Source organism: Gossypium raimondii, chromosome 13 (assembly GCF_025698545.1).
Source record: "Gossypium raimondii isolate GPD5lz chromosome 13, ASM2569854v1, whole genome shotgun sequence".
Classification (NCBI taxonomy): Eukaryota; Viridiplantae; Streptophyta; class Magnoliopsida; order Malvales; family Malvaceae; genus Gossypium; species Gossypium raimondii.
Genome location: NC_068577.1, coordinates 44,994,525 through 45,014,556, shown reverse-complemented (window position 1 = coordinate 45,014,556; position 20,032 = coordinate 44,994,525). Strand labels below are relative to the sequence as shown.

General features: G+C 34.8%; 1 protein-coding gene and 1 long non-coding RNA gene across 2 annotated transcripts; one reads left to right on the top strand and one right to left on the bottom strand.

Moving 5' to 3' along the window:
• Positions 1–12,402: 12,402 nt before the first annotated feature.
• LOC105783632 (uncharacterized) lies at positions 12,403–13,754 on the top strand. The gene is made up of 3 exons (XR_001130155.2): positions 12,403–12,605; positions 13,171–13,233; positions 13,316–13,754. It is a non-coding gene; the product is annotated as an uncharacterized LOC105783632 (long non-coding RNA).
• Positions 13,755–18,435: 4,681 nt separating this feature from the next.
• On the bottom strand, positions 18,436–19,583 carry LOC105783631 (probable beta-1,3-galactosyltransferase 3). Its single transcript, XM_052625920.1, has 3 exons — positions 19,220–19,583; positions 19,060–19,124; positions 18,436–18,977 (listed from the first exon to the last, which is right to left on the bottom strand). Exons 1-3 carry the CDS (start codon positions 19,265–19,267, stop codon positions 18,806–18,808), a joined length of 285 nt encoding a protein of 94 aa, XP_052481880.1. The 5' UTR covers positions 19,268–19,583; the 3' UTR covers positions 18,436–18,805.
• Between the last annotated feature and the right edge of the window lie 449 nt (positions 19,584–20,032).

Sequence of the window (20,032 nt, the reverse complement as noted above, 5' to 3'; positions counted from 1 at the left end):
GTGTGTCTTGGCCATGTCTCCCTTGCATCTTAAAATTTCAAAACAGAATGCTAAGGATTTTTCACACTGTCTGGCACACGAGCGTGTGGCTTGGCTGTGTGACCCCTGTACTTACACACTGCCTAGCACACGGGCGTGTGACTCGACCGTGTGACCCAAGTCAGAGAGTTTCACGGGTACGGAAACAGGCTAGGACACGACCATGTACCCTATTTCAAATTCCCACACGGCCTAAGACACGGCCGTGTGTCCCCTGCACCATGGAAAAATATTGAAATTTCGTGAAAAATTCTTTGAATATCTGGTTTAGTTCCAACTTGTTTCTAATGTATGTTTTGGGCCTCGATGGTTCATATAAAGGACTTATTGAATAATATCTAACATGATTGTTAAATAATCTGAAATGTCCGTATTTGATCTGTATATTTCGGTAGTGCTCTGTAACCCTGTTCCGGCAATAGATATGGGTTAAGGGTGTTAAATTTATTGGTATCAGAGCTACAGTTTAGCCGATTCTTGGACTAACGTAGCGTATACGAGTGCAGCTATAAATGCCATTATATAATATGTGATAGTGTGATATATCCTGACCATTTTAAACATGTTTTTCATATAGTAATGCCATCCAACTGAGCTGAATCTGAAGAAGCTAAGAGAGAAGCCTTCTTCCAAATGATGAATGAGCAGTTTACAGAATTTGGAATAACCAACCCGGCTGTACAATAACCTCCACCCCTCCTATTTCTCAGTCGATTCCCGATATACCATAAGGTACAGAACTTGTTAGAGCCGGTAAGCCTCATGTTGATAAAATTCGTAAATACGGGGCAGAAGAATTCAGAGCAACTGCTGAAGATGATCTTGAAAGGGCCGAATTCTGGTTAGAAAATACTATCAGGGTTTTGGATGAATTATCTTGCACACCGGCCGAATGTTTGAAATGTGTTGTATCTCTGTTAAAAGATTCAGCTTACCAATGGTGGAATACACGAATTTTTGTTGTACCGAAGGAGGAGGTCACGTAGGAATTTTTCCAAACTGAATTCAGAAAGAAGTATATCAGTCAGAGATTCCTGGATCAGAAACGGAAGGAATTTTTAGAGCTTAAATAGGGGAATATGACCGTATCTGAGTATGAACGAGAATTTGTCAAACCGAGCCAATATGCTAGAGAGTGTATCCCGACTGAAATCACAATTTATAAGTGGTTTGAAGAGGGTTTAAAAGAAGACAAAAAGTTGTTAGTTGGGATTTTTGAATTTAAAAAATTTGTGGTACTGGTCGACCGAGCCCATAAAGCTGAAGAACTGAGTAAAGAAAAGAGATAGGTTGAGATGGAAGCCAGAACTTCAAGTAAAAGACTTATGGGAAAGTCACAATAGTTGACTTCAAAGAAATTGAAAAATATCATGATCGTTTTACCACTTCTACGGGGTATTCTGGAAAAGACAGAAGTATTCAACGCTCTAATCCGAGATCTCATGCTACATCTGTAGCAAGTGCAGGCAGTGTCAAAAACACCAAACCCAAATGCAAACACTGTAATAAATTTCATTTTGGTGAATGTCACATAAGAAGTCGAACATGTTTTAGATGTGGTTCTTTTGACCACTATCTCAAAGGCTGCTCGGAAAAGCTTGAGAGAGATACTGTATAGACTTCAAAGCTGAGCAACTCTGTTATAAGAGGTAGACCACCTCGTAACCCCAGAAATGTTAGTGGTAGTCGAGGTACGATAAAAGATTTAACTGTTAAATCTGAAGCACGAGCACCAGCAAAGACATATGCTATTTGTGCACGCGAGGATGCGTCAACACTCGATCTTATTACTGGTACTTTTTCTATTTTTGTTACTGATATAACTGCTTTAATTGATCCTGGTTCGACACATTCATACATTTGCATGAATTTAATAAATAATAAAAATTTACCTGTTGAGTTCAATAAATTCGTGGTTAAAGTATCAAACCCCTTAGGCTAGTATGTGATGTTGGATAAAATTTGTAAGAACTGTCCGTTAATGATACGGGGTTTCTATTTTCTGATTGATTTGATGTTATTATCGTTTGATGAGTTTGATGTAATTCTGGGTATGGATTGGTTGACTCAGCATAATGCCGTAGTAAATTGCAAACAAAAGTATATTGTGTTGAAATGCCAGAATGGTGAAATGATTTGTATTGGATCTGATAATTTGAATGGCTTGTCTAATGTGATATCAACCATGTCAGCACAAAAATATCTTAGAAAGGGTTATGATGCTTATCTTGCCTATATATTGGATGCTAAAGTGTCTAAATATAAGATTAAATCAGTTCTAGTAGTTTGTGAGTATCCTGATGTGTTTTTCGAAGAATTACCCGGATTACCACCGATCAGAGAAGTAGAATTTTCTATAGATCTTATTCCGCTGACAACATCGATATCTATAGCACCATCATAATGGCTCCTATAAAATTAAAAAAGTTGAAATCACAGTTGCAAGAACTGACTGATAGAGGTTTTGCTCAACCTAGTTCTTCACCTTGGGGTGCGCCAGTTATGTTTGTTAAGAAAAAAGATGGATCCCTAAGATTATGTATTGATTACAGATAGCTTAACAAAGTCACGATCAATAATAAGTATCCATTGCCCCGTATTGATGACTTGTTTGGCCAATTAAAAGGTGTTACAGTGTTTTCAAATATCGATCTCCGTTTTGATGATTATTAGTTACAAGTAAAAGATTCAGATGTGCCAAAAACAGCCTTCAAAACCAGGTACGGGCATTATGAATTTTTGGTAATGCCATTTGGCTTAACTAATGCACCTGCAGTGTTTATGGATTTAATGAATATAATTTTCAGACCATATCTGGATAGATTTCTGGTGGTATTTATTGATGATATTCTGGTATATTCCCGAGATGAAAATCAACATGCTGATCATTTGAGAATTGTTCTGTAAACTCTACGTGAAAAAACTTGTATGCTAAATTTAACAAATGTGAATTGAAGGCATCAGAGTTGATCCAAGTAAAATTTTAGCAATTATTAACTAGAAACCACCGAAAAATATGTTTGAAGTCAGAAGTTTTTTAGGATTAGCCGATTATTATCGGATATTTGTACAAGGGTTTTCAATGATAGCTTCACTGATGACACGGTTGTTGCAAAAAGATGTGAAATTTGAGTGGTTTGATAAATGCCAGTAAATTTTTTATCAGTTGAAAGTCCTTTTGATCGGTTGAAAGTCCTTTTGATCGAAGCACTAGTTCTAGTTCATCCTGAATCGAGTAAGGAATTTGTGATTTATAGTGATGCATCATTGAATGGCTTAGGCTGTGCTTAATGCAAGAAGATAAAGTGATAGCTTATGCTTCAAGACAGCTAAAGCCACATGAAAAGAATTACCCGATACATGATCTTGAATTAGCAGCTATTGCATTTGCATTGAAAATCTGGCAACATTATCTGTTTGGTGAAAAATTTCATATATTCACTCATCACAAAAGTTTAAAGTATCTACTGTTGTAGAAAGATTTGAATTTGAGATAGCGTAGGTCGCTTGAGTTATTGAAAGATTATGATTTGGTAATTGATTATCATCCGGGAAAAGAAAATGTAGTTGCAGATGCTCTAAATAGAAAATCTCTGTTTGCTTTGCCAGCAATGAATACTCGATTATTATTGTCTGATGATGGCTCAATCTTACCTGAGTTAAAAGCTAAGCCGACATTTTTACAGTATATCTGTGAAGCTAAAAAAAGTGATAATGAGTTGCAAGCTAAACAGGTACAGTGTGAATCAACTTTCGATTTAAAAATTCAGATTAGATCCAATGATTGTCTGTTGTACAGAGGCAGAATTTGTGTTCCAAATAATTCAGAGCTTGTACAGAAGATTTTATATGAAGCTCATAGTGGTACTATGTCTGTGCATCTAGGGAGTAATAAAATGTACAACGATTTGAAACAAATATACTAGAGGCCAGGAATGAAGCGTGATATTTCTGAATTCGTATCAAGATGTTTGATATGTCAGCAAGTTAAAGTTGAACATCAGGTACCTTCAGGACTATTACAGCCAGTTACGATACCGAAATGGAAATAAGACAGAGTTACCATGGATTTTGTTTCGGGATTATCCCTATCTCCGAAAAAGAAAGATGTCATTTGGGTAATTGTCGACCATTTAACAAAGTCTGCAAATTTTATTTCGGTACGTATGGATTTCTCGCTAGATAGATTGGCAGAATTATAATTTCTGAGATTGTCAGATTACATGGAGTGCTGGTCTCCATTATTTCCAATAAAGATCCTCGGTTCACATCCCGATTCTGGAACAAGTTACAAGAGGCTCTGGGTACACAATTGTATTTCAGTACAACATTTCATCCATAGGCTGATGGTCAATCCGAGCGTAAGATTCAAATTCTTAAAGATATGCTTCGGTGTTCTGTTTTAGAATTCAACGGTAATTGGGAAAAATATCTGTCATTAGTCGAATTTGCATATAATAACAATTATCAGTCAAGTATTAAGATGGCACCGTATGAGGCTTTGTATGGTCATAAATGTAGAACTCTATTGTACTGGACTGAGCTTAGTGAGAAAAAGATACATGGAGTTCATTTGATCCGTGAAACTGAAAAAAAAAGTAAAAGTGATCCAAGACAGTTTAAAAGCAGCTTATGATCGTCAGAAATCTTATGCGGATCTTAAACGAAAAGAAATAGAATTTTAAATTGGCGGTAAAGTATTCTTGAAAATATCGCCTTGGAAAAAAGTTCTTCATTTTGGCCGCAAAGGGAAATTGAGTCCACAATTTATAGGGCCGTATGAGATCATAGAAAGAATCGAACCTGTTGCGTATCGATTGGCCCTACTACTAGAGCTTGACAAAATTCACAATGTTTTTCATGTACCAATGTTACAACGGTATCGGTTAGATCCTTCATATGTTATCTCTCCGACAGAGGTTGAGATTCAGCCTAGTATGACCTACCACGAGGAACCGATCGGAATTTGGCACGTGAGACAAAAGAACTAAGAAATAAAAAGGTAGCTTTAGTAAAAGTTCTTTAGTAACGACACGAATTAGAAGAAACTACCTAGGAACCAGAGGAAATAATGAGGAAGCAATATCCAAACCTCTTTACTGGTAAGATTTTCAAGGACGAAAATTCTTTAAGGGGGAGAATTGTAACAGCTCGTTTTCAGTAAAATCAGAACAGTGGTTCGGGACCACAAATCTGAGCCTGTAAGAAAAATCATTTTAAATTTATTTTATGGACTACTGTATAATACGAATATCATATAAAAAATTTGTTAAGAAAATTTTACCAATTACATGATTAATTAATAAAAGGACCACATTGCATAAAATGTAAAAGTTGAATTCTAGTAGCTAAAAGATCAAATAACTATGAAATTCAAAATTGGAGGTCCTTATATGGCAAATAGACCATTAAGAAGAGTTAGTAGATAAGTTTGATGATTCATCCATGGAAAATTAGAAAAGAAAAGGATAAAATTAAAAGATGAAAAATAAAGATGATAAATAATAAAATAAAGAAAATATCATCATTTTATCATCATCTTTCCCAAATAAAATATGGAAACCCTAGCCATGGAGAATTGAAGAAAGATAAAACTTATTTGGTCTAATTAGGTGAGTATTCAAGTCCTATTTTAGTAATTTTTATATTTCGGGATCATAACAACTTAATCTAGCTATCTCGGGATTAATTTGTAAAGTTATCAAAGTACTACGATTTTCCATAGATGAATATGCATGAATTATGAAATTTATGGTAGAAAGTGAAAGGTTGTTGATAGATAAACAACATTTGCAAAGTGAATTTTGATGAAATTGTGATTTAGGGACTAAATTTTAAAGATATAAAATTTATGGAAAAATTCTGAACTTGATGAATTACATGGGCTGCAAATGTTACTTGTAAAAATTGGTTAGGCTTGGAATAAGGATTAAATTGCATGAATTTCATTTTCTAAGCCTAGGGATGAAATTATCATTAATTTAAAGTATAGGGGTAAAATGGTAATTTTGTCTAGGATGTGAATTGAATTGAATTGATTATGAATTGTATTAAATTTATTTAAATTTACTCGTATAGATCCAGATAGACAAAATATGAAATTAGATTAAGGAAAAGAGGAAGTGTCGGATTAGTAGACAACAAATCAACGAACACTTGTCAAGGTAAGTACCCCTAAATATTAATTATGGTTCACTTGTCAATGTCTCTTCAGAGCTACCCGTTATTGGCTCACATGAGCTTCCTAATTATGGTTCTTATGAGCTTCCTATTATATAGCCTGAATAAGCTTCCCGTTACATAGCTAATATGAGCTTCCCGTTATATGACTCGAGAGAAGGCTTCCCGATTATGTGCCTTAATAAGTACCCCTGAATATTAATTGACGAATTACAGATTTGTACACTTCGTGTGTACTACCCGTTTATCCATCGATATTTTAAATGATTCAACAGGTAAAGTTCCAATATGAGATGATATGAATTCAAGATGAATTACTATGAGAAATACTTGAAATACAAAGATATAATAAGTACATGTTCATGGATACTTGAAGTGATAAATACATGTATGTGGAAATTGAATATTGATTAGCTCATACATGTTTCTTGATATTCATGTGAATTACATGATTAATATGCTTGATGAGGATATGTGTTTAGGCAATTGGCCAAATTGCTTTGGATGTATTTTATATGCTTACCTTAAATGTAAATGAATGATAAATTAATTTCTCATTATACGAACTTACTAAGCTTTAAAGCTTACTATGTTTTATTTCCTCTGTTTTATAGTACTTGGAAGCTCGTAAAGGTTGGAAGCTGGTCGGAGCAACATCACACTATCCATCAGCTCACTTCGGTATAAATAGTGAAATTTATTTTGGATATAATGACATGTATAGGCTAAGTTTGGCCAAATGATGGCATATATGTATGTTAGTTGAATTTAGTCATTGGAATGGCTTGTGATGAAAATGTTTTGATGTGTAAATATATAAGACTATATCATGCTTGTTACGAGATTGATTTGGTTGATTTTATAGTAATCTTATATGTATTGTTTATATGCATTTTTGGTCAAATAGGTAAGTTTGAATATATAGATTTATGAAGTGATATATCATGTATAAGACTTGATTTTCGGTTGGTTTTGGATGTCTTGGAATGGCTTGTGAATATGTTAAAGTGTTAATGTAGGTGCAAAGCAAGATTGGGTTAGAAATATGACCTAGAAATGACCTTATTTTGTCTACACGGGCAAAAGACATGAGCGTGTGTCTCAGCCGTGTGTGACACACGGCTTAGCACATGGGTGTGTGTCTTGGTCATGTGTCCCTATTTCGAATGCCCACATGGCCTAAAACACGGGCCTGTCTCTTGGCCGTGTGAGCCACACGACCTGACCACACGGGCGTGTGTCCCCTGCGCCAAGGAAAAATTTTGAAATTTCGCAAAAAATTCTTTGAATACCCAGTTTAGTCCCAACTTGTTTCTAATGTATGTTTTGGGCCTCGAGGGTTCATATAAGGGACTTATTGAATAATTTCTGACATGATTGTTAAATAATTTGAAATATCCGTATTTGATCTGTATATTTCGGTAATGCTACGTAACCCTGTTTGGACAATGGATATGGGTTAGGGGTGTTACAATTACATAGTACACTTAAAGAACGAGACAAAGAAGGATCGAGTACTAGACTCGTTTAGGCTCAAGGCTTTGATATAAAGGCTCACAAGAAAAAGATACTTGAGGCTCAAAGATGTAGGAACTAGGGGCATATAGAAATAGATAAGCTTTTCGGCTCTAGGCTATATCAAACAATGCCTAAGGTCTTTCCTGAATTAATCACCTAGCAACAATTTTTTTAAGCATACATCTACTTAAATGAACAATTAGCAATTCAAATTATTTATCTACAAGAATCCGTCTATTTCATTCATCGTATGGTACACTTTATACATTTTCATCAATTACTACCTCTAGTCTATTATACACATTAACTAATTGAACTAATTAATCTACAACTAAGAATAAGAAATTATCTAGTATCATTCGAAATTTACAAGTTTGGCAATTCTATGTACTTATTTGATATATACAACTAGTAACTTATTACCTAATTATAGTCCAAACGCCATACAATTACACAAAATAAAATAAAAAACGAAAAATATTTTTGGGATTTTAAAAATTTAAATTAAAACGAAAAATATTTTTGGATTTTTTTTGAAAATTATTTGAAAAAGGGTAAAAAAGTTAAAATAAACACACACACAAACAAAATCGAAAGATCTTGTTAGGGTAATAACGAGTTCATTGAGTAGAAACCCAAAATAGGAATTAGTTATGATCACCGAAACGAGCTACTCATCCATGCCTAGATTTGGTTGAGTTTACAGACATGTTCTCTGTTTTTCATCCTTTTATGCATGATTATTTATTTTATTATAAAAACACATATTTTTCACTTTATATGTTGTCGTAATATAATTTGTTTACAGTACTAATTAGAATCTCGCCTAGTACTCGCCTTCATTCGGTACGATCATCGGAGTACCCACTTACTTTGTTATAAAAACTATATTACAACCTAACCCGTATACTTGCAGACATCGCCTTAATTCAATATTTTTCGTAGCAGTATTTACACTCTGGACGTTAGTACATTTGGAGGCGATCAACTGATTCTTTGCCTCGCCTACGATGAACCAGTCTGCTGCCACTACTCTCCCTGGTGCTTTGCGAGCTCTCTTCAGCCATTAGCTTTTAACGGATACTACTTCCCACCTGATCCCATGCATCAGCCGCTGCAACGGCCTATTGTGCCCTCTCCATTAGTGCCTCCACATCCATATCATCGAGCTGAGAGGATTGGGTTGGGGTTGAAGAATGAGTAGAGCCCTGCAACAGTAAGATTAGTGTCAACCCCACTAGGAACCAAGTCCCTACCAGAAGACCCACCTATGACAACTGTTGGCGAGGAAGACCAGCGTTGTACGCGTAGCTTGCAAATGGTGTAGAAGAGGTGTGGGGGTTCATCTTTCCTTCCTACCAAAATGACGGCCAAATCATTAATGGCGTTGTAGGGCCATGCCTTTTCGGTGGATGGTATTACTTGGGGATCAGCCCCAACCGCAATATCCACAGGTCTACAGCCATTCGGGCCCTAATTCTCCAAGTAGAAATGGAAGATGTCTCTGACGGTGATGAGCTCCTCTAGCACAATAAACGGCCCAAGTTCAGGTGAATGAACTGATCCTTAGCAGCCTCATTATTGAATGGCTGCTTGCAGGTACAGACGGACTCTTGAGGGATGGACCACTGTATCGGGAAGCCAAAACCACCCCTCAGCCTACTCCTTACCTGAATAAATTTATTCCTATTGAGATGAAGGTTGGAGGCCCAGTTCGTAACTATTGACTCGCGTCCTTGGTGAGTACTGAAGTGTCCCATCCCCACAGTGGCGCCATAAGTGGTAACCTTCAATTGATAGATCCATTGGAATACACCAAGAATGGGTGGCTAATTCCTCAGACTACAATCGATGAAGTAAGCAATCAAAGTCCACCAGGATAGACCAACAAGTTGTCCCAATGAAATTCCATATTCATTCAGCACTGTACAGAAGAATGGGTGTAGCGGGAGGTGAAACCCAGCCTCGAAAAGATAGAAGGGAAGAATGATACCATTAGTACTGTCACTCAGTCGGCACTCGCCATGAACTATGCTGAATTCATAAGCGAAATTGGGCAATTGTATCCCTCTAACACCCAGATGTTTGACGAACTCGTCTCTAGTTGTTGAGCATTGGAAGAAAGGACTCTCCAATATGGCACTTACCTCTCAACTATTGGGTCTAGCCCCATCACCCACTGTAGCACCACCCCACAGCCCCTTCAACTGTGACCGTCGTGATTCCTCCCACCCTCATGATGATTGTCTTTGACTCTGACCATTGTTTGGGAAATAAAGGAAAGAGAGAAAATTAAAAGATTACCTGGGAAAATTGATAAGTTACCCGAGGAAGAAAGGAAGCAAGACTCAGAAAACGAAAAAGGAGGAAACTGAAAGATGGAACTTAGGTATTCAAAAAAGAACCTAATCGACAAGGAAATTTTGGGGAAAAGTGATTTCAAATGTAAGGATTTCCCTTTTTTACGACTCAATTCACAAACAATAGCATAATGCAAATGTATTACTAATTATTTTCTAACTCAATTGTATGAATACAAATATATGGTACTGATTTGATTTCAATTTTACATATTCTCTGCAATATATTACTTTAATTTTTTAAAGTAACTATATAGCTACATAACCTTCAACTAATAGAACACAATTTTCAATTTTTATATTTAATAGTAAGCGTTCAGTCGAATTGAGTAAAATTTTTTTGAGTTAATCGAGTTGACGAGTCTTATTTTATCATCTTAACTTGATTCGAATCAAGTTGTATGAAATGAAATTCAAGTCGAGTCAAATTGTTTGAGTTAAATTAAAAATTAAACATGTTAAATTAAAATCTTATTACAAGATAACTAAATCCATGTTAGAGCACATAAATTTGAAACCATATATGTTTGAAAAAATTTCAAAGAAAAATAAAAAAATACTTTAGTATAATAAACTTGAACCATTAATTAACTTATTTAAATCCCAAATTATTATTTTAGAAAGTTTTAAATTTTAACTTTTAACTTTCTTTTAGAAAGTTTTAGAATTTGTTATAATCTTTTGAAAAATATAAATTTTGGAAATTTAAAATTATTTTGAATTTTTTTTATAATTATTGGTGACAGAGACCAATTTGCTCATTTTCAAAATTGATAAGGACCAAAAGGGTGTTTATACCAATCTATTATTCAAATTGTAAAATTCAACCTAACTCAAACTACTTATTCGAGCTGACTCAAAAAAATCGAATAATTCGAATAGCTTGATTTGATTAACTTGAAATTCAATTTTGTTAACCTATATCGTCAAATTTCTTTATATTCTTTCCCGTTAATTTCATCTTCTCTATAGATGAATCCAACATCATCAATCATCAATAACTTTTCAAGTTGTATTTTCATCTTTTAAGTGAGAATTCTAAGTTTTGTCACAAATTCAGTGTTCCCCACATTCTTTTCCAACTCAACTCTCTATTATCTAAGGTGATATTTTCTCATTTATTTTATAATTATTTTTCTTTTGTTTTCCTTGCTTGTAATTCAACCTACTAATTTGTCACAATATATAGGCGATCAAACTAGAGATAGAAAAGGGATTGCTCTCTCAAGTATTTTCATCATACTGCTTATGTTACATATCTACTATTTTATCTTTTTATTTCTTGACTTAGTCTATTAGATTTTCACTGCTTCTTAATTTACATTTTCTCGGTTATTATATATTACAAGGTCTTAAGTTTTTAGTTGAAGTCGACAGTCTATTTTTTTTGCCACGTGAATTACTCAAATTTTAAGTTAATTAATATTTTTAATTTTTTCTATTAATTACAAAAATTATTTCATATAAGTGATAATGTAATAAGATTAATCTTTCAAAATTCCTTATTTTACTTAAAATATTTATATTTGAAAAATAAATATTTTAAAACATAATTTTATTTTATGTGATAAGTTCAAAATAAAATAATAAAATTTAAAATGTTTAAAAATTAATTAATTTTTTATACAAACCCTATAAATATCTAAAATTGAATTTAATGAGTAGCTTAAAATTTAAGTCCCTCTACTTTTATTTTAAGAAATTTAGCCCTTTACTTTTTAGATTTAAAAATTCAATTGTTAACACCATTATTTTTTGTTAAATTTAATTCATTGAAATGTTATATTTTTGTTATATGAGTTTTTTTTAATTTTAAAATGTCATCCCGATAAAATTGACAAAATAAATTTAAGGTGACATTAACAATTGAATCTAAATTTTGAAATCTAAAAGTTTTATATTTTAACCTTATTAGCGATATGTAACCGTTTATCTCTTTAATGAAATACTAATTTTCCTTTATAAATAAAATACTAACCGAACATATTATGTAAAATAGGTTAATTAAAAATTTATTAAAAATAATTTTGATAAAATACTTTAAACTTATTAATTTAAATTTTTTGTTAACATAATAATTTTTTTTTGAAAAAAATTCGACTGGAATATATTGAAATTTGCAAAAAGTAATGTTCATTGGGCTAAACCCAATTTGCCCTAAGAAAACAAAATAACAATAGGAAGCAGGCCATCATCTGTTTAGCCTACCCAAAACAAAACAAAAAGGAAAAATAAATGAAATTTTAAATTGCTTCCAGCCGAACAGTCAGTTGGTCCTCATAAATGATTCTAACTTTTCCTCTGCCCAAGACCACTGAAACGTAAAAGCATATCTTCTCAAATCTTTTCCTTGTCAATTTACTTTTCAGAACAGTGCTATTTCCAACCATTTCAAGCGTCGCCCCATATTACCGAAAGCTGAGGTCTTCCCATTTCCTTTTACTCTGAAGAACCTAGATGATTTGGCTCCGATTCTCCTCTAGATGATCTTAAGGTCTCTCCCTCCAGGTACTGTCCCTTTCCCTTCTTGAGTGTTTCTTTTGCTAGACGGTGGGCTTCTGTGTTTTCTGACCTTGGATAAAATAGAATCTGATTTCTTGATAGTGATCCTTTAAGCTTTGAATATCACTGATTATTGCCCCTATTTCTGATCTGTCTCGACATGTACTTTGGCATTTTGTAATCACTATTCTTGAGTCTCCAATTATATCTAAAGTATGATAGCCCAACTGAATCCCTAACCTTGTTGCTTGAAAACCTGCAAATGCTTCCGCCGCGAGTGGAGATGCAATATTTTCATGAAGGGTCAACTTTGCTGCAACAATCCTACCTTCTTCATTTCTAACAACTAGGCCTGATGCAGATCTGGAGTTCTGTAAGTCAAAAGCCGCATAAAAAAAAGATGGCATTTTTCGTCCTTTGTAAACTTTGTCTAGGCCTCACACTAGTTTCCACGTTGAGTTCCCTATCTCTACTCCCTTCCAGTTCCAGAATATAGCTTTTTATTTGTTTGGAGATATCCCAACTAGTGCTTGATCTGTTTTCATATAATAACTTATTTTTGTTTGTCCAGATTAACCAAAGCCTGCAACAGAAACCCCTGCACTGTTCGTTTGTCCCTTGGCTGAAAACCCAGGTAAGCCAACTCCAAATATCCAAATGACTTTTGTTGAGTATCCATGAAAAATTTAAGTGACTCCATATTTCCTTTGTTGTAGGGCACAGATGGAAAACATTGAGACTATCTTTTCCTTCCTGACCACATCTCGAGCATCGATCCTCAGCCATCACTTTTCGCAGCTTCAGATTAGAGAAAGTGGGAATGTAATTCCACGCTATTTTCCATACTGTAATCTTGATTTTTGAGGGCATATGTAAATTCCATAGTTTTCTATAGAAATTTTTAGTATCGGTCTGTAAATAAACACTAGGATCAATTGTAGCTTTCTGTAATAGTTTATAGGCACTCCTTACTGAAAAGTCACCAGTTGCTTCCCCTCTCCATACTTGGATGTCTTCATGGATTGACTTTGAAAGCGGAATCTGTAGTATTTTCCTAGCGATATCCGAGTTAAAGGTACGGACAATCAAGTCTCTTTTCCATGTTCTGCTTTCCTCATTGATTAAGTCGGACACTACTCTAATATTTTCAATGTTGCTGTTATTCTGTAATCTGTCTGCAGTCATTCTCGACACCCATAGATCATTCCATACTGAAATGTGGTCCTTTACCAACCCTCTAGCATAATCCATCTGTTAGGAGTTTTTTTGTTGACAAAATACTTCTCCAAGTAAGTGAAGGTAAGTTACTCAAATGAGAATTTAAGAAGTTTGTTGTTGGAAAATATTTCACTTTTAAAACTCGGGCTAATAAAGAACTCGGATAATTAAAAAGACGCCAACCCTATTTTGCCAGCAAAGCTATGTTGAATTTATCAAGACTTCTAAAACCTAACCCACCCAATTCTTTTTCAATGCAAATATCCTTCCAAGCACACCAATGGATCCCTTTTTTTCCCCTTATTTTTCTGCCACCAAAATTTTGCAATAATACCCTCTAATTCCTTGCAAAAAGATTTAGGGAGTAAAAAACACATCATTGAGTAGGTTGGTATAGATTGTAAAACAGCTTTGATGAAAACCTCTTTAGCTCATTGTGAGAGATATCTGATACTCCAATTGTCAATTCGTTGCTTGAATCTATCCTTCAGCATCTGGAACGCTGCCTTCTTCCTTTTACCCACCAGGCTAGGTAGCCCTAAATATCTTTCCATATCATCTGAACTTCATACCCGAAGAACTCGAATAATTGTTCTTCTTTCTCCTTCCTGAGTATTGCTGCTGAAAAAAATTATGGATTTTGAAAAGTTAACTTTCTGACCCGAGCAAATTTCATATTCACGGAGGACCTGTTTTAAAAAAATTGAACCCCTCACAGTAGCTTCCCCAAACAGTATGCAATCATCCGCAAAAAGTAAATGTGAAACATGCGACCCGCTTCTGCTTGCTTTGACACCTCGTACTTTGTTCTCCTGCATACCTAATTTCATAAGGCTAGAAAGACCTTCTCCATAGAACAAGAATAAGAACGGAATCAACGGGTCCCCTTGTCGTAATCCTCTTGAAGGATAAAATGAGTCTCCATTATGTCCATTAAGTACCACTGAATATGAAACTGTATTAACGCATCTTAATAGTTGGGTCACCCACTCTGAATCAAAACCCATTTTCTTCTTTATTTCCTCCACAAAATTCCATTCCACCCTATCATATGCCTTGCTCATATCCAACTTGACCGCCATAAAACCCTTCTTCCCTGACCTCTTCTGTTTCAACGTATGGATTAATTCATAAGCCAGCAACACGCTATTCGAAATCAATCTCCCAGACACGAAAGCGCTTTGTGCAAGATCAATGCATTTGTCTAACACTTTCCGAATGCGATTCGCTAATACTTTAGCCATTAATTTGTAGATTAAATCACACAAACTAATAGGCCTAAAGTGCGATATATCCACTAGATTTGAAATTTTTGGAATTAAAACAATATTTGTTCTATTGACTGGGCCTATCTCCATCCTTCCATTCAGTTGATAGAGACAAAAAGAAGTGACCTCCTCTCCGATAATTGCCCAACACTTCTGATAGAATAAATCTGGAAATCCATCTTCCCATGGTGCCTTAGTGGGCCCTAATTCTGCCAAAGCCTGCTGAATCTCCTCCTTTGTATATCTCTCTTTTAGCATTAAATTATCTTCGTTTGAAATACATCGATGAACTCCAGATAAAACATGCTCATAATTTGCAGATCTGCAAGCGAAAAATAACTGTTTGAAATATAATCTAGCAGTCATTTCAATTTCCTTTAATTCTTCTGTCTCCCTCCTATCATCATTCTTCATTTTACTAATCAGGTTCTTCTGTCGTTTCTGTGTAGCTTGTTTATGGAAAAAGGCTGTATTTTTAACCCCAAATTTCAACCAGTTAACCCTCGCTCTTTGTTCCCAATAGCACTCATCCTTTTCGATCTCGAAGTTAAGTTGGATCTTTGTATCAATCAGGTTAGCTAAATTTTCTTCATCTTTTTCCTCTGCTAGTAGTGAAGCCAATTTTGATGATAATAACTTCTTTCTTTCTTTTCTAGAAAACTGAATTTGACTAGCCCATCGCTCCAACCCCCTTTTCATACTATCCAACTTGCTTAAAAACTCTCCTTCAGAATGCTCCCATATGTCTTTAACCGTATTTAAGAACGAGTCCTCCAGTACCCACCATGCTTCAAATTTGAAACATTTTTGTATTCTCTCTCTGCATTCCTTCTTTGTGTTAACCAGTAATGGGCAATAGTCAGAAAACGTATGTGGAAGATGTAGAAGCTGAAAATCAGGAAATAAATGCAACCAATCTTCAGTCGCCACTCCTCTATCTAACCGCTCTTGAATATTATTTTCAGGTAAGTTCCCCCTTTCCCACATAAACCAGTTTCCAATAAACCCCATATCAGATAAATTACATTCCTCCAAAGTTTTACGAAAACCTTCATTCGTCCTTCCTCTCGCACTAAACCGCCTTTTTTTCAAAACTATACAGAATTTCATTAAAGTCTCCACAAACCATCCATGGTAACTCCCTACCCATACCTAAGTGTCGTAATAGGTTCTATGCCTCAGCTCTATCCTGTGAATATGGAGACCCATAAAAACCTGTAAACCTCCATTTGTATCCTTCATCCTCTTCATCAATGATCACATCAATATGTCGTTTTGAAAAACTCTGAAGCTGAATATTTTTATACTCGCGCCAAGCCAGACTTAGCCCACCTCTAGAACCATCTGAACTCACATCAATACTGTTTAAAAACCCACAACTCCTTCGAACTATTTCCATTTGATTACTACTTATTTTTGTCTCTATGAAGAAGACTACTTAGGGATTATATAGCTTCAGCATATACCGAAGTCTCCGAATTGTCCGAGGACTCCCCAATCCACGGATATTTCAGCTTAGGATTTTCATTGCGCTTAGTCGGCTTTCCACCTGGCAGCCGCCGATGATTGATGACTAACCTCCATTGTCCTTCTACTCCTTACCGCCAAAATATTTGTCTCCTCCTTGGTCAGAGCCGCCTCCATCTCCCTTCTGTTTCTCTTCTTGCCCTCCTCACCAATAAGCACTTCATCTTCAAGATCATGTTCCATTGAGTTATTCATCAGAATCCCACTCCAATTCCCATTTACTTCCCTTGTTTGAGTTCTACTTCCTACAAGATTTATCCCCAATATTGGATCTATATTTTCATTATTATCCCTATTTTCCGCTAGATCTCTTGAGTTATCCCTTATAAATTGCCTTTTCCCATTGTTCTCACGCCCCTGTTCCTCTCCTTCTTCTCGCAACCATACACTTGTCATCATTTGGGCTCGTCGAGACTGTGCCCTAAGTGATAAGTCCCATCCCATCTCTTTAGTTTCCACTCCTCCCGTCATCCTTACTTCACAAAAGGAATCACTATGGCCCAGACGACCACAATAAAAGCAAAAAAGTGATAGCCTTTCATATTTAAACCAAACACATGAACACTTTCCATAACACATTATCTGTTTTTTCCTTTTCAAAGGACGCCTTATATCAATTTTGACTATTATTCTCATGAAATTTCTACTTTCTTTTCCCAGACTTGAGCCATCATACTCCATGAACTCTCCTATGAAATTTCCCATTTGAATTGCCAGATTTTCCGAGACAAAACTGATTGGAAAATTATATAGTTGAACCCACAAAGGTGAGTAAATTAATGATACCTTCAAAGGATCCTCCCCCTTTGCAACTTATGAATAACCAATAAATGATTGTTACACTACACCAAAATAGGTTTTTAGCGGTATTTTTTTTTTGCCTTTAGTGGCGCTTTTTAGCGTAATTGTGGACTAAAATGTACCTTCTTGCTGACAGAATCTGGCTTAGAAAAAATTGCAATAGAAGAGAGGCAAAGAAACATTATTTTGGATAAGCTAGAATATATAATATCAAAAAATAAAAATGCTATAATAATATTGGATGCGCATTACTTATCTTTTGAGTTGTTAACTATGAATTATCTTGCAACAAAAGAAGGTCTGAAAAGGGCAGAGACACATTATACCGTCATATTTTACGATATATTAGACAGCAGAATTCATGTCTCATCCCTTTTGATACAGGCTGGGTGGTATGCCTTAGGATAGCCACTGTCACGTAAAATGATACAAATGCTAAAAAGAAAAAAATAATAAATAGATACCAGACAAACAAAAGAAGAGAAGATTAGTACTAAACCAACGTTCCCTTACCGAGAATACATGATTTCTAATCTATGAATTAGTGCCACAAAATAAACAAAAAGATCAGCGGCACAGGCACAGAACTTGCGCATTTTTTAACTGCAATTAAATCCAGTTCCATTTTGCATGTATAAAAAGAAAATATAAGCTCAATGAGCCAAAAAAACTAATAAAATTTGAGCTCAACTTAACAAAAATCGAAGTGCAACCAAACAATGACTCTAGTTCTGACCTTAATAATGGCCAACTAACTAAAACTTCCTTCATACCAAACAAAGACAGTATATCGATATTCTTCATACCAAAGCTTATCGGTTTAGGATCCCTGCAATTATTTTCATGTTCATTTCTTTTCAAAACAACTTTAGTCACCCTTCATATGTATGAGTCAATCGATAAGTGGTTCTATTAAATATATGTGGTTGACGAATGTATTCAAAAGTAATACACAAAAAATAAGGGGCGAGAGCCTAATATACAAGTATTAATACAAGTAAAATTTTATGTTTATAAGAGAATTCATCAGGACATCCTGTGGTAGTGAAATCAGTCTAGCATATAGGTTCAATGCATTTAAGGAGAAATACATGTCAAAGTTTAGCAACCAAAAAATACAAAGGAAAGTGAATTAAGCCTTCACCTATGACCAATAACAAAGAGAACGATAATGCTGTTTTCATCCTCCAACTTATTCTGTTTTTCACCTATTTTCCATTAGTTTTAGGAAGAAAAACAACAGCAGATTTAATTCAGCAATCCTAATGGCATAACTTGGGAAAGGGATTAATGTGTGTTAAGGGAATGAAATAAGGAAATGAAGGGTATAAAGAAAAGATCAATCCGACAACCTTGTGGCATCCATGTAGCACGAGCTGAATCTCTTCTTTTTCAGCTGCTAAAAGCGGTATTAATTCCTATAACCATCAGATACTTTCTCTTCCTAGATGATTTGGCTCTATTCGCATCTGTGGATAATGGTGAACCACCGAGTAAAGATTCTTGTGCTGCCCTTGCAGCAGCTAATTCCATCTCTAAGCTCAAAATAGTCTTATCCAGTGTTCTACATCGGAAACAACACAATAAGTTCATTGGTCAGCCACTCTAAAATCAAATCAACCCTATTATGGAAAACCAATACTTACTGTATAGCATGGTGAGTCTTAAAAACCTCTCCAATGATGTGTTTGGATATATGCTTTTCTTCTTTCTGCTACAAATAAAGGAAGCCAATGAACTTAAAAACCGTAAAACTTCGGGTGTGCGACAAAAAGGTTTTAAGTATGATGCGATTATGGTACTTACAGCTTTTGGATTACAACCCTCTGAAATTAGTTTAAGTTTTAAGTTCATTCAAGTCTCCACCCATTCTCTGCCTGCAAATAAATAATAAAAAACCCCGTTCCCTTAATAACAACAACAAAAAAAGCATGAACCCTTCTTTTCATTGACAAATATATATATATATATATACTACGGGAAAGGGATAAAATTTTCATTATATCTAATCTCCCTTCTCAGCTTCTTGTTTATCTCCTTCAACCTCCTGTAATTTTCTTCCATTCTCTGCAAAAAAACACACAAAAATGGAATAAAGAACAACAACAAACAGAATTTTTTTAGGGCGCGCGATGGAGATGAGGAGAAGAGGGAGTAACTAGCGGGTGACCAAAATTTTTCTTTTTGGGAGTGAGCGGGATTTTGAATATCTTTTTATAAAAAATTTTTATTTTGTTTTTTATAAATTGATTTATATTTTGCGGCGCTTTTATAGAAAACGCCGCTATTGCTTATCTTTTGCGGCGTTTGCAAGATATTATTTCATTTTGAACAAAACGACGCCGTTTTGCTATGCTAAAAATTTTTTATTTTGTTTTTTATAAATTGATTTGTTTTTTATTTTGAACAAAACGACTCCGTTTTGTTATGCTAAAATTTTTTTATTTTATTTTTTTATGAATTGAGTTATTTTGTGGCGTTTTTATAGAAAACGCCGCTATTGCTTATCTTTAAAAACGCCGCAAATTATTATTTCATTTTGAACAAAACGACTCTATTTTGCTATGCTAAAATTTTTTTATTTTGTTTTTTATAAATTGATTTATTTTTTATGCGTTT

Excerpts from the sequence above, each read along its gene's own strand:
- LOC105783631 (XM_052625920.1), bottom strand. The coding sequence starts at position 19,267 with ATGAACTTAAAACTTAAACTAATTTCAGAGGGTTGTAATCCAAAAGCT. Across the intron at positions 19,125-19,219 it reads AGGGTTGTAATCCAAAAGCT|AAAGAAGAAAAGCATATATC; the intron begins GTAAGTACCATA and ends TATTTGTAGCAG. Across the intron at positions 18,978-19,059 it reads AAGACTCACCATGCTATACA|AACACTGGATAAGACTATTT; the intron begins GTAAGTATTGGT and ends TTTCCGATGTAG.